Source organism: Palaemon carinicauda, chromosome 8, assembly GCF_036898095.1.
Source record: "Palaemon carinicauda isolate YSFRI2023 chromosome 8, ASM3689809v2, whole genome shotgun sequence".
In the NCBI taxonomy this organism is placed as follows: Eukaryota; Metazoa; Arthropoda; class Malacostraca; order Decapoda; family Palaemonidae; genus Palaemon; species Palaemon carinicauda.
In genome coordinates, this window is record NC_090732.1 from 160,745,580 (window position 1) to 160,761,537 (window position 15,958).

The window sequence follows — 15,958 nt, forward strand, 5'->3', positions numbered from 1 at the left end:
AAAGCTATTGAAAATATAAACTCGGTACATTTGTTACAAAGCTACGCTAAATGGTGGAGAAGGGTATTTCACTTAGGCTGTCAGGTAATGTGACAAGTTGGAAAATAGGTCTTCCTTAGTGGTTCGACAAATGGAAGCATGTGCCGGCACATGAATCCACAAGATGAACCAAGGATATCTTGAATGGTTTCCAAGCTATACATTGGTATACGGCACATAGAGCAGAAATTAATAATTTTAATTGTTTGTTATTAAGAAGCCATTTTGTTTTCGTTGTAACTGAACTTTCTATTGGAGTATGTTGTTTGTTTGATTGTGGTATATGTATATACATACATACATACATACATGCATACATATATATATATATATATATATATATATATATATATATATATATATGTATGTATATATATATGTGCATGTATATGCATATATATATATATATATATATATATATATCCACTGGTTTTTGTTTAAAGTATAACTGTATATACCATATTTTATAACACATTTCTACATGTAACGTTCAACAACAAGCAACATTTATGTAAATATATTGAGCATTTTCCTATGGGATATAGAATATTCTATTAAAGGAAATAATAGCTTATTCTCCGTTGTAATTCAGAGTATTATGTGTGTGATAACTTGTAAATTTTTAGTATTAAATATGATTATAGGGAAGAGTCATGCTTTATCTACTTCTAGACAATGAGTTTGAGTATTATTTTATGTGACATATCGTTGGTGGTCATATTTTTATCTTAACAAAAATTCAGCATTTTAAGTACATTTTATGTATACATATATCTACACAATTTGATATACTACAGTTGACCCTCTAGATTCGTAAAATAAGTTTAATGACAATACGTTATCTGATTAGAAATGTTTAATGAAGATTTGGTACTCCGATCGTCTGTTCAAGGCAGATTCTTAGATATGGGACATATTTTAGAGTTCTGACGTGTAAAGCAATATCTTGCTTTGGCTTTCAGAATTGTAAACTTACTCTAATTATGATGACGAACACAAGCAATATTTATTTCACAATTTTAAGATAATAAAAGATACAAGTTGCTAATTTATTTAACATGAGATCCCATAATATTCTGGCAAAAAAAATAAAGCAAAAAAAAAAAAAAAAAAAAAAAATGAAAAAGGTCATCTGTGTATAATCAATACATTGTAAAATATTTAGGATAACAACATTGTTCCTTTTGCTAGCAATGACTGCAGCTGAGGGTCATTTAACAATTATCTGTATTAGCAAATGTAATGATTAAATATATATCCCAATGAAGCACCCTAACGTATAAAAAGAAAGATATTTTGCTCATTTTATGGTGCAATCCAGTTAATAAGAAATTGGAACAGTATATAATAGTAGCAATTATTATATTATGGCTATAGTACAATATACAATAGAAAAACGCAAAATAGTCTCTATTTTTAAGCAACCATTGCAACAAATTGCATGAAAATGTTCAAGAAAAATAGATGTATATATCATTTCATATCATATTTACATAAAAAGTGAGTAGCTGTCCTATGGATTCCTCAACAAGCAAAGATGGCGATGGTGGCGGCATTGATTTGCACAATGTGAATTGATTGATTATTATACACATATAGGGACTGATTCAGCTTTGTAATGATGTGTGTGTGAGAGAGAGAGAGAGATGGTGATGAAGATGGGAACTCTTAGATGAATACATCCTTTTTTGGGGGGATTTCCTTAAAGCTAAGGTGATTATGAGCATGATTTACAGTGCTGAGGGTGATGCCCAACTAACAAGCAATCATGGGATACAACAACAACAACAGCAGCTCTTGTCATTGGATGAAAACTGAAAGCTGATAAAGAAAAGCATCATACGTGTGGTTGCCTGTTGGAATTGCACTGCATTATTCAAATTAGGTCCAATTGGCAGACCATTCATTCATTCACATTGTTTATTGCAAGCTATTGAACAGTTTTTATCTCTTCTCTTTTTCAAATGAACCCCTTTTACCATACATTGTAAAATTACATCCACTTTCAAGAAAATGCTTACCAAGAGTAGGTACACTATGTTACACGCGTTACATCACCACAAATTCTCATTGCTTATGATCTACATAAGCATGGTTATATTATGCCAAGGATCAAGTAGAAAAGATGGATCACTCATTTGATGACTGGGCTTCAAGCACTGAGTTGCCAAAGCTGATATCAGGTTGATAAGTTGTGCAAAAAGCAAGTGGAGATTACAATGTAAATTCTGCGTTTGAGTCCGATCAATGGCATCATCAGTTTAATGACACCTCTGCTAACACCAGTGGTGCTGTTAACAGTTGACTGCTTGAAGTTCAGCTACTTATCCACTGACCCTGCTTCGTTTTCACTTTTCACTGACTTTGCTTTTTTATGAGGCCACGAGATACTGTACCAAAAAAAAAAAAAAAAAAAAAAAAAAAAAACGTTTCTGGTTGAGAATGTTGCAAGTATTAGTTTTGTATTCACAACACTATAGATTATACAGATAGTCTCTCGTCAGATTGATTTTTAAGGTGAAAGATACATTATAATTATGTTTAGCAAATCAAAAGTTCATATCGTCAATATAGATTTTATTTACAGAACTAAGCAGGCATATCCTGTATTTTGGGCTTTTATTAGTAAATTAGATTTCTTGTTATAATCTGTTTATCTGTCAATCAATGAAAAAAGGGTTACGATGGCTTAGAAATATATTTATAAGATTCCAAGCAAAAGGTGTAGAATTATAATTGTGACTGAATTTCAGTATATACGCCTGACAGCTTTACTCCTAGAAAAGTAAAAAGACAGTTTACTCGGGACCTCCAGTGTGATAGTCTTCCCAGAGTAACTTATCTCTCTTCCTTGCTCTGCTTTCTGAAGAAATTATGCTTGAATGGGATCACGTTATTTGAACAGCGTCATTTCTATGCCTTTGCTTTGACCACGAACACTACCACACCTATCTGTTTGGGCTTGAACATAGCGCTGGTATGTCCGTCCCCTGTGCCGTCACTAAATGTTAGTTCGGAAGTAGCCCCTCATGAAGAAGGCACAAAAGACATAGCTGCATAGCACCATCCTCACTGACCAAACATCGAAAGAAAAATAATCTTTTGTATTATTGCCATCATAGCTTGACAGAACTATTTCCACTACTGAAGCTACTATTATTGTCGGGGCCGTGCGTCCACATTTCCTTACGGGACCGGTTGCTTGCAATAACAGCTCCGTAAGCAGAAGATGAGGAAGCGTCGGCTGTGGCGAGTGCAGGGTCGGGGGCTGGGGAGACATCAGGACAACGAAATTGGGTTGTAGCGCATGATACGGGCCAAAAGAAGCCAGAGCAAAGCCGCCATCAGGCAGGTGACCACACCACCCCACCCCAGTTCAAGGGACCAGCCCGTCTGGAAGATTCTGGCGCTGCTGTACTCTGGCGTTACCTGCAACGAAGTGTTAGTTAATGTTTTTTTATGTTAATAATTGTGGCGTTACCTGCAACGAAGCGTTAGTTAATGTTTTTTTATGTTAATAATTGTGGCGTTACCTGCAACGAAGCGTTAGTTAATGTTTTGTTTTATGTTAATAATTGTGGCGTTACCTGCAACGAAGCGTTAGTTAATGTTTTTTTATGTTAATAATTGTGGCGTTACCTGCAACGAAGCGTTAGTTCATGTTTTGTTTTATGTTAATAACTGTGGCGTTACCTGCAACGAAGCGTTAGTTAATGTTTTTTTATGTTAATAATTGTGGCGTTACCTGCAACGAAGCGTTAATTATTGTTTTGTTTTATGTTAATAACTGTGGCGTTACCTGCAACGAAGCGTTAATTATTGTTTTGTTTTATGTTAATAACTGTGGCGTTACCTGCAACGAAGTGTTAATTATAGTTTTGTTTTATGTTAATAACTGTGGCGTTACCTGCAACGAAGCGTTAATTAATGTTTTGTTTTATGTTAATAACTGTGGCGTTACCTGCAACGAAGCGTTAATTAATGTTTTTTTATGTTAATAATTGTGGCGTTACCTGCAACGAAGCGTTAGTTAATGTTTTTTTGTTAATAATTGTGGCGTTACCCGCAACGAAGCGTTAGTTAACGTTTTTTTTTATGTTAATAACTGTCGCAGAAATGTTAACGTTAAGAAGCATAGTAGAGTAAATGGTGACCTTGGAATTTTCCTCATGCATAGTGTGTCACAAACACCAGTTATATCAAAATTTTCTAGTTGGTAGAGACAGGCAAAATAATAATGGGCATTAAATTCACTGTAAATTATATGAATTTGTGACGTCAATTTCAGACAAGGCACTTTTCTTACACGAATCTTCGGTTTGAGATACTCCAGACTGGATTACATGATATGATTAACAATTGTATTAACAATACCGAAGAAATGCTTCGGAAGGTAAAAAGTATTGAAAAAAAAAATTATAAGGAAAAGGATCCGTAAAGTTAATAACTGATGAAAATACATTTATAATTACCTAAACACATTGAAAAATTCATACTTCTAAATATCACCCTTATATAAAAAGTAGGTTGTAACATAGATTATAAAAAAAATTGTAACATTAGAAATGAATAATAATAGAATTAAGATATATCATGGAAAACAAAAAAATACTGACATAGAAATGTTTATTGATAGAATTTCATTTCACGTTTTCATTTTACACTTTTTATTTCATTTTGGGATTTCGGGGGATTTTATGAGGGGAAATATGTTTGAAACTTCATAATGAAAGTATTCGCATATATACGAAAACCATAATTTTATGGTTTATTTATCCCTTCTAGAGGACTTGAAAGACCTTGTATTTCTACAACGTGAGGTTTCTGTAGCATAGATATCAATAAAAAATTCTAATTTGTAATTGGAATTTTGATATCGATTGCATGCATTCTGAATATCTTGCTGGTATTCTTAAAATTAAAGAAAGCATTAAGATTTTTTACCTGCAAATATGAATTGAAAATGTCTATCTTGGCCGTCTGATAAAATTCAGTTAAAAGAATTCAGGGTAACTTTTATTTTAGTAATTTAACCTCTCGTAATTTGATAATTCATCATCTAAACAAAAATAGTCCATGATATTATGCAAGGTACATATTATGCACTTACATATTGTGAGTAATATCCGTTAGAAGAACAGGAATGGGAAAATTTATACGTAAACAATTTTGAGTATAATTTTCATTCCTGTAATACAGAACTTGAATTTTTTTTTTTTTTTTTTTTTTTTTTTTTTTTTTTGTGAAAATGGAAAATTTGATTTTCTGTATGTATTTATTGGCTGCCTTACTGAGGTCCTGGTCATGTTTTTAGTTTAAAAGTTAGGGGCTGTGGTGGCCTATTGAAAACGTCTCTGTCCGGTGTTCTGCTGGACGGGAGATTGAGTCCCACTCAAACTCGATAGTTTTTTATGGTGTGTCTAACCTCATCATCCTTGTGAGCTAAGGATGGGGGTGGGGGATTGTGGGAGCCTATAGGTACACCTGCTGAGTCGTCAGCAACCATTCCGTGGCCCTCCCTATTCCTAGCTTGGGTGCCGATGATATTGATAAGTGGTTAGTCTGTAGGGCATGATCCTTCTAGGGCATTGTCACTGTCCCTTGCCTCTGCCATTCATGAATGACCTTTAAATCTTTAAGCTACTCAATCCAATGCTAAAGTTGCACTTCTGTCGTTTACCAACATCTAACGAAAACTTCTGCTCTGAATGCTGGAATGAAGAAGGACGCTTCACGTTATTGCAAATGTTTAATTGTAACATCATTTCTGAAAGTATTAAACACCTCCATGAAAACATCCTTGCCTAGTTAGTTTTCATTCCAGTTATTTGAATAACATTACACAAAAGACCCAAGGGATTCTCACTCTTCTAAATAATGAACGAGACTTTGAAATTTCAGATGATTAAATAAAAAATAATATGTAACTGTTATTGCAATTTTATTTTGTTACACGAAACACCAAATGGATTTTGGTATTTGCAACTGACTGGAGACCTTAAAAAAATAAGAATAATATGTAACTGTTATTGCAATTTTATTCTGGTACACGAAACACCAAATGGATTTTGGTATTTGCAACTGACTGGAGACCTTAAAAAAATAAGAATAATATGTAACTGTTATTGCAATTTTATTCTGGTACACGAAACACCGAATGGATTTTGATATTTGCAACTGACTGGAGACCTTAAAAAAATAAGAATAATATGTAACTGTTATTGCAATTTTATTCTGGTACACGAAACACCGAATGGATTTTGGTATTTGCAACTGACTGGAGACTTTTAAAAAAATAATAATAATATGTAACTGTTATTGCAATTTTATTCTGGTACACGAAACACCGAATGGATTTTGATATTTGCAACTGACTGGAGACCATATGACAGTGCATCATCCTATGTGGTCATGTGAAAATATCTAAGCTGGTTTCAGTCAGCTTTCTTCGCAGTAAGCATTGTAGTCGTAAAAAACTAACACGTATCAATAGCTAGTCTAATCATGTCAGTGAAAGTTATATAGTTTTCAGCGAACTATGTGAACTAATGATTGACGAAAACTGTCGTTCATAAAACATTCTGAAGTATTTTTTATTTCAAATGGTTCGATTGCGTTTTACTTTTTTCAATGGACAATCTTGATATCGAAAATTAACCCACTTTAGTTTATTTAGGGCAAATTATAAAATTAATTACAAATTCGTTTTATGATTAGACATTATGTTTAGAACCTTCTTTCCTGTATGAGAAAAAAATGTTTGGGAACTCAGATTATGATGATACATTTCCAAGGAAATTCATCAGTTATTTTGACGGGCCTTTTTTCAATACTGTGAAAAGATCGTGATTAAAGGCTGAGAATAGAAACCCAGCTTATAATAATTTTGAAACTTGAATCATGCTTCTTTCAATCCATAATTTTTTCATATATTTTTTGAGATTGCGTTCCAGGTAAACAACATTATTCTGTGCTTGCTTAATTTCATTTGGGAAATCAAATGATTACGAGCATCGGTCTTCACTCTTTATTATTTCTTATTTATGAATAATAGTTTTCATAATTATTTGTAAGGTTGTTCTATTTTTTTCCCCATGGTTTTTGGTATTGTACATTATAGTTGTTAACGATAAAAAAACTTTGATTAAATTTATCGGATAAACAGAGAATTTGTAACATAGAGTTTAGTAATTAGAAGTTGAATGAAAGGATTTATATAACGTTTGAAAAGTTTTTATAACTGTCAAGAAAAACATTCTCAAACCATTGATTTCATTAATTAGTGCTTCTCTTGAATTGTAAGGATGAAAAAAAAATTGCTTTATAACAATGCCACGCTCTTTATGAGTGCAATTATCGCAACGGAAACGATAAATTATATGAACAGCCCACGCATTTTGCTTTTATGAACTCATGCTTTTCAGTAAAACCACTAATTGATAATAATAATAAATATTTTGTAAGCCGAATAACGTATTTTGCCTACTCTATATCTCGGGATTTTCTTCGTTACCTTCGTTTATAATCTCTCATTGGCGCATGATGACCCAAAACGTAGTGCCCAGTTATATCTCTGATCAGGTATATTTTCCTGTTTGAGAGCGAATGCATTCCAGAGAGACCAAGATAGAAATTTTTGCGTCTATCAGGAGATGGACAAAGAAAAGGCTATGTCTTGCAAAGCCTCAAAAGAGAGAGAGAGAGAGAGAGAGAGAGAGAGAGAGAGAGAGAGAGAGAGAGAGAGAGAGAGAGAGAGAGAGAGAGAGAGAGAATAGGATAAATTTAAAATGCAATCATGAAGAGGTCTTTGTCCCTTTAGAGAGAAGGTATAATTGTCCTGTTTCTTTTCTCCTGTAAATAAACTTCTGTTTGCATAAAAGGAAAACCGCATTAACTCTTCTCTTCCCAGATACGGTGGCGTTAATTAAGCTGGTAGCTTTTGCAAAAACGTTCATGCTTTCAGGGCGTTCATTCGTTGTTTATGGCAGTTAATTGCTTTGAATTCAACTCTTTGGAACGATGGTTATGATGGTCTTAAGGTAACAAGGATGTTTTTTGGCGGTTATTAAAACAAGTATTACTGAATCTACCAAGTTTTTAACGGTACTTAGGAGAGGAACTCTGTTGTTGATGTTGTTGTTGTTGTTGTTGTAGATTGCCTGGGCTTTCTGGTCAGACATGTGCTCTTGCGAGAACTCTGGTTGGTCAAAATAGCATAAATGAGGAATCTTCTTGCTCTTCCTCTTCATAGGCTGTTGTAATTTTTTTTTTTTTTTTTTGATGATTGGTTTTGATGTCGTATATGTGTCCGTATATTTTTTTGGGTAAAAAAGGGTGTGAGGCAAAAAACCTCGAGTCATGCTAAGAAATGGGAAGGCTGCACTATTCTGTTGCCACCTAAGAGGGATTATACATACATAGATGCGTGTATTTGTTTTAGAATAAAGTAATTTGTTTATACATCAAATACATATGGCATTTGGGTGAATAGAGGCAAATATATACAGTATGTATATTTTATATTATATATATATATATATATATATATATATATATATATATATATATATATATATACCGTATATACATGTATACATACATACACGGACGTATATATTACATATACACATATATAGTGTATACATATAATATTCGGTTAAGGAAATCATAGTTTTCGTTTAACTGTTGCTTTTTTATCTAGTCGGCATACCCCACGAAAGAAAGAGAAACTAAAAATAAAGGAGATACACAGTTTCTGCTACTTCCAGATGTATAATATTCCTTTATCTTATGTTTGTCCTCATAAAGAAATTCAAGAGATAAACAAGATTAAATTCTTCTTAGGTTCTTTTAACCTCTTAGTATTATCATGGGAGATTAGTTCACCAAGCTTCTAACGGGGCTCCACAAGGCACTGGACGAGTTAGAAGACCCAGGCCTACATGGCTGAGGACTATGAAGCGTAAAGTAGACGTTGAATTGGAAAATATCGATTTAAACGCTCAAGATAGAGATGTCTGGCGAAATCTAACCGAGGCCACCGAGGCCTTTTGCGTCAATAGGCGTAGGAGCCTATGAGGAGATGATGATGATGATGATGATTTGTTTAAGGGTCCAGAATTATGTAAGTCCAGGGAGTGGCTGCTGATAATTCGTTGACATTTGTGAAATCTGTTACGATGCAGATAGCGCTGGAATTTGGTATTCGCATACAGGGAGTCGCCGACTGTTTGAATAAGCAAGCACAGACCTTACATTTTGTTAGTTTTTCCAGCGGCCTTTGCGCATCAACTGCTTATTCAAGTATAGAGCCCAAAAAGCCCTTAATATGTTTTAGATAATAGTGATATTCATTATAAGTTGCAACAGGTCCCTATGACTTTTTAAGAAAGGTTAACAATGTAAAATATTGTGTGTACAATCAATTAAGCTTCTTACATGGGAATCCAGTACACCGCAGTCCTTCTTAGTCTTGCGTTTGAAGTGCATGATGGAGAGACAGAAGAGGCCGAAGGTTGCTGAAAAGAAAAACCACTTTTATTAGCTCTGAAATATCAAGTCAGGAGACACGAGTTACTTTATTATGCATTCATTATAGTTGAAAGGGGATTGATGCCAGAGTTTTTACCCCTAATGGTAATACGAAAAGCTCATTATTTTGCCTAATAAGCTCCCACAGAATGAAGAATTCATTTCTGGAAGATATAAACCTTCATACAATTTAGAGAAAACGAGTGATTTGATTCTTAACCAATTTTCATTTAAATTTTCAAAAAATTTATTTGTTTGTATGATCATTTGAGAATATCTTGATGATTAATTTGTTTGGATAATTGATTGCTATTCAGAATCTACTTTTGTTAATGTTAAATTAATTATGCAAAGCATATTGCTATTCAGAATCTGCTTTTGTTAATGTTAAATTAGTTACGCAAAGAATATTGCTATTCAGAATCTGCTTTTGTTAATGTTAAATTAGTTACGCAAAGAATATTGCTATCCAGAATCTGCTTTTGTTAATGTTAAATTAGTTACGCAAAGAATATTGCTATTCAGGATCTGCTTTTGTTAATGTTAAATTAGTTACGCAAAGAATATTGCTATTCAGAATCTGCTTTTGTTAATGTTAAATTAGTTACACAAAGAATATTGCTATTCAGAATCTACTTTTGTTAAAATTAAATTAGTTACGCAAAGAATATTACTATTCAGAATCTACTTTTGTTAATGTTAAATTAGTTACGTAAAGAATATTGCTATTTATAATCTACTTTTGTTAATGTTAAATTAGTTACGCAAAGAATATTGCTATCCAGAATCTGCTTTTGTTAATGTTAAATTAGTTACGCAAAGAATATTGCTATTCAGGATCTGCTTTTGTTAATGTTAAATTAGTTACGCAAAGAATATTGCTATTCAGAATCTGCTTTTGTTAATGTTAAATTAGTTACACAAAGAATATTGCTATTCAGAATCTACTTTTGTTAAAATTAAATTAGTTACGCAAAGAATATTACTATTCAGAATCTACTTTTGTTAATGTTAAATTAGTTACGTAAAGAATATTGCTATTCAGAATCTACTTTTGTTAATGTTAAATTAGTTACGCAAAGAATATTGCTATTTATAATCTACTTTTGTTAATGTTAAACTAGTTACACAAAGAATGCTAAGGCGTTATTATTGGCGTTTCACTAATAGTTTTGCCATTTCCAAAAGATAGTCTTTTTTTTTTTTTTTTTTTTTTTTTTTTTTTTTTTTTTTTTTTGTCTAATATGACTTGGAGAAATTAACTAGATATCCTGTGTCTTTTAGAGGTATAGAAAATCAACAGAATTTCCTTTTGATTTAACATTTATAGGAAATAGAAGATTTAAATCCCACATTAAGAAATACGTAATTTTTTTGCAATCCCGTTAGTATATAGACATTTGTATGGGTCGGTGACTAATCATAGAACCAATAGGAAATATATCTTTTACTAGAATATCTCTCTCTCTCTCTCTCTCTCTCTCTCTCTCTCTCTCTCTCTCTCTCTCTCTCTCTCTCTCTCTCTCTCTCTCTCTCTCTAATATATATATATATATATATGTGTGTGTGTGTGTGTGTATGTATAATATATATATATATATATATATATATATATATATATATATATATATATATATATATATATATATATCCCTCCATCCATTATATATGACATTCCTTCGCTGTATGAGTCATGCATACTCTGTCTATGTATTTATATGCGTATATTTATATATTACATAAAAAATAGGGCTGTAAGGAAAAGAAAATGTATAATAAGCAAAAACACGCTCTCATCCTACCTGCAAGAATATACATAACGCCCGTGATGAGAACGGCCGATATCTGCCTCTGGATGATTCCAAAGCTGCCGACGACGGCCGAGGCCCCAAGCAGGATGCAGCAGACGAGGGAGCATGATATACTGAGGTTCTGCATTCCTGAAAGAGAACATAAGTATGATGTCGGCCGTTCGTGATAAATGACGTTAGATCATCAAAGGCGATATTTCTGTGCTGCCGGGTTTAGTGGGTGGGCGTGTGAACTGACTGTGGTGTTTGGGTGGTGGGTTGCGTGGCAGTAGCCAGAGATGCTCTGCGCCTCATATTTGTTTTTTAACCAGTTTATCATTTTTTAGTGGTACATTCATATGTGTTTTATTAGTTCAGTTTAAATTCTCTCTCAATTTGGGCTCCACAACCATTTTTAGACCTGTGACTCTTACAAGAAAAATGTGTAATTGAAAGATTAAGAGAGAGAGAGAGAGAGAGAGAGAGAGAGAGAGAGAGAGAGAGAGAGAGAGAGAGAGAGAGAGAGAGAGAGAGAGAGAGAGCAGGCAAATGATGTAGGGGTTTAACATATATGTTAATGGTGCATAAAATTTTGTATATACAGCAAAATAAAGACACAATTTTATAACATGTTTATGTTTTTTTTTTTTTTTTCTGGAGTTAGACATGTGCCTAGCCAGTCTTTGCAGATCATGCAGTTAAATTACCACTTTCCCTGGTTTGACATAATTTGGCTAATACAGTAACCATTAGCACAGAGTGTTGAACGCACTCATATGTCAATACTGTTCTTAAAATATGTTATTTTAATTGTTCATCACCTCTCTTGTAGTTTATTTATTTCCTTATTTACTTCCCTCACTGAGATATTTTTCCCTGTTGGAGCCCTTGATCCTATAGCATCCTGATTTTCAACCAGAGTTGTAGCTTAGCTAGTATTAATGATAATAAACATGGGAATAACTTTGCTTATGACACCTCAACTATAGTCAATTCTTTTTAGTGAGGCAGATTTGCACCGACTGGCAGGGGTGCCCTTTTAGGTCGGAAAAGTTTCCTGCTATCTGATTGGTTAGAATTATCTTGTCCAACCAATCAGCGATCAGGAAAATTTTCCGAGCTAAAAGGGTACCCCAGCGAGTCGGTGCAAATCTGGCAAATCTGCCTCACTAAAAAGAATTGACTATAATTAACCATTTATTAGTCTAGTTTTATGAGAAGGAACTGTTTTTATCTATTTGGTGCAAATTATTTTGTCTCTTGTTATCAACTCAGCTGTATACTGTATTTCATTCCTTTTAAAACAAAGCACATCTTTTGAAATATCACAAGAATCTGTGGCTCTATCGACTCAAAATTCGAGAAAGCTGAAACCAGTGGTACATACGAGTACTTACAGTACATGTATTATTCGTAAATATGTTTTGGACTCTCAGTTATCACGGAGTAAATGTAGGCTATGTATACATACACACCTGTGTATATAATGTATATATATATTATATATATGTATATGTATGTATATGTGTTTGTGTGAGGCCCTATGTATACATACACACCTGTGTATATAATGTATACATATTATATATATGTATATGTATGTATATGTGTTTGTGTGTGCCTGCATGCTTGCACATATTTCTGTATCGCAAAGAAAGCGAAAAACTATTTTTCATTATGTTCCATTTATTGTAATGGTTTTAAATGCAGCTTTCGTAGAAAATCATGCCTCGTGTGGTACTTAGGATCAATTGAACTGCAAGCATAGTTCTAATTTAAAAAAAATAACAACAAATCTAAAATATAGGAAGCCTCTTTTGTAGGACGACGAAGTATTATCCTTTCTGTCAAAGTTCATAATAAAGAAAGAGCAAAAATATGTTTTGTCATTATTAAAAAAAACACAGCTGCTTGAATATTAAACGTATTATTCAAGACCTGTCATGCTTACTGGTATAGAGCAAGGTAGAAGAAACGTATAGTTTTCTGCCTTCCAAAGCTATTAGCCTACTAGTGTAATGTAACTTTAAAACTGTATGCATAATAGCTCTTAACTTAATGTCTTAACGAGGCATATCACTTAATCAGAAAATAAAGTTAGCAGTTCACGCATTTCTCAAGAGTGTTTATTATCTATTTAATATATTTTACAAGTCCCATTGCTCTACACAAGCTGATCAATATAACGTAACGTACTGCAGAGTTCACGATGCCTCGAATATATAGTGAATGTAACAGTAATATAATTGGTAGTGAATTTTACACCATGACCCAAATTACCTAGATTGTCATTGTGGCTGAAGAGCATTGCACTTATCTTTGACAGAAAACCAAACTTATCGGTGTGCATATTGGTCTTCACATTATTAGACACAAAAGTAATAAAATCATGGCTCTGTTAGGGTAACAGAATCATTTATTTAAAACAACAACAGAAATGCTATCAAAATCACACAATACCTGAATGAATATAGTTTAAACAATCCTATTGACATTAATAATATAAAGAAAGCTTAAAATGAGCTCATGAGTATCATACTGATAATTTGCGTAAAAATCAAACATAACCAGTTTACTAACAGCATACTGAAAGTCTAGGACAAACATTATGATCTTGGAACTATATTGAGCACTTCCACAAACCACAAAGTTGAATATTCTACACATTGGTATCATATTGATCATTTTATTAATAAAACAAGATAAGAATTGTGATATGTGTGTCGAAATTATCATTTAAATATAGTGCCTATAGCACAATACTAACCATTTGAATAAATAATATCCTTATTATTGTGCTTATGGGACATTAATAATCATCTTTTGGCTTAATATCTTGCCTATTATTCTTCCCATGGCTCATAAATATCTCTTTCACTCCTTCAAACAAAACTACGCAGATCATTTTGCTGGCGGGATGCATCTCTCAGTCTTTCATACAAAATTAAAATTTTAAGTTTACTTCTGTAATATCTATCTCTATCTTTCACACAAGTCTTATCTGATCTTTCAGTCTTTAACACAAAAAAATGACTTGTAATTATGGGGTATCTCTTCCAATGTTTGAATAAAAAACAAACTGATCATTGAGCTTAGATGTACCTTTGCTCATGGTATGTGTTCCTCAACTCTTTATCCAAAACCAGGCTGACCAATTTGCTTATAGTTAATCATATTTTTTTTTTCATAGATACAGGAAATGAGCATTTGTGAATCACATACCATTGTAAACAAGAGTAAGCTTCAAATTTTTTGTCCATGAACCATCACAGTTATTGATATTAGAACACAAAAAAATAATCATTGTCCTATATAATATATGCACAGACACAAGAAAACTAAACATGATTAGTTGTGATACCATTACTTATACTACGCTACCATATTGGTACGTGAAAACTAAGGGATTTAGTTTTCTAATTTAGGTTCTGTTTATTAGAATATGTGAAGGAATTATGTGGTTTTGTTTAATTCAAATGGCACTGACACTAATTCTGGAAAACAATAAGGAAATGTATTACGTGCAAATGATTGAATAAAAGAAAACCGACTAAGACAATACAGTTATGTTCAGATTGCATATTAACATATGTTGAATAAAATGTGTTGTCTTATTTCAGTTCATGCTTTAAGACCGTGGAAGATAAGGTTAAAAAAGCTATTAGTTGTATTGTTAACCGTACAGTTCTCAAACTAGAGAAAAGAAAGGGCTACTGTCTTCAGTGGAAGTCAGAATGTGCAACCAAAGAAAATTAAAGGAAGTGGTGCTTTTGATAACAATCTACAATCTCAGCAAAGGAAAACTAAGATAAACAAAAAGGCATTTCCCTTTAGGGTGGACACCACACTTACTCTACAACCCCAGCAAAACTACAGGAGACTACAGACATAGTAATTGTGACAAACACACTTACTCATCAAAACGCCAGGACGGCGTAATATATTGTCTTCTTGACACTTACTCTGTACCCAGTCATTCTTAGATTCACTGTCAATGAAGTGACGCGAGAGATAATTGAGGCAGCCCCTTAGAGGGAAATCCATTGAGTGCAGCGCCTGTTGTTCTGATTCTGCAAGAGGAAAAGACCTGTCAGATTACCATCATCAAATGAAGATAAGCATATTGGGTGATAATGAGGACAATCAGTGAAAATGAGTGTATCAGCTGTAGAAACTTCGGTTGAAGATGAATCAATTGACGGTGTGAGTGAAAATGAGTGTATCAGCTGTACAAACATTGGATGAAGATGAATAAATTGATGATCTGAGTGGAAATGAGTGTATCAGCTGTACTAATATTAGTTGAACATAAATCAATTGATAGTCTGAGTGGAAATGAGTGTATCAGCTGTACAAACATTGGTTGAAGATAAATGAATTGATGGTCTGAGTGAAAATGAGTGTATCAGTTGTACAAACTTCGGTTAAAGATGAATCAATTGCCGGTCTGAGTGAAAATGAGTGTATTAGCTGTACAAATATCGGTTGAAGATGAATCAATTGACGGTTAGAGTGAAAATGAGTGTATCAGCTGTACAAACATCGGTTGAAGATGAATCAATTGACAGTCTAAGTGGAAATGAGTGTATCAGCTGTAC

The 15,958-nt window shown here is 33.2% G+C and overlaps 1 protein-coding gene across 2 annotated transcripts; it reads right to left on the reverse strand.

Annotated features, from left to right (window-relative positions):
- Positions 1–1,733: 1,733 nt before the first annotated feature.
- LOC137646066 (uncharacterized) lies at positions 1,734–15,427 on the reverse strand. 2 transcript variants are annotated; one of them, XM_068379226.1, is made up of 4 exons: positions 15,323–15,427; positions 11,373–11,510; positions 9,478–9,557; positions 1,734–3,468 (listed from the first exon to the last, which is right to left on the reverse strand). In XM_068379226.1, the coding sequence occupies exons 1-4, from the start codon at positions 15,402–15,404 to the stop codon at positions 3,319–3,321; spliced, it is 450 nt and encodes a 149-aa protein (XP_068235327.1). In that variant the 5' UTR covers positions 15,405–15,427; the 3' UTR covers positions 1,734–3,318. The 2 variants fall into 2 exon arrangements, with proteins under 2 accessions (XP_068235327.1, XP_068235328.1); XM_068379227.1 differs by having other exon boundaries at positions 15,275–15,385.
- Between the last annotated feature and the right edge of the window lie 531 nt (positions 15,428–15,958).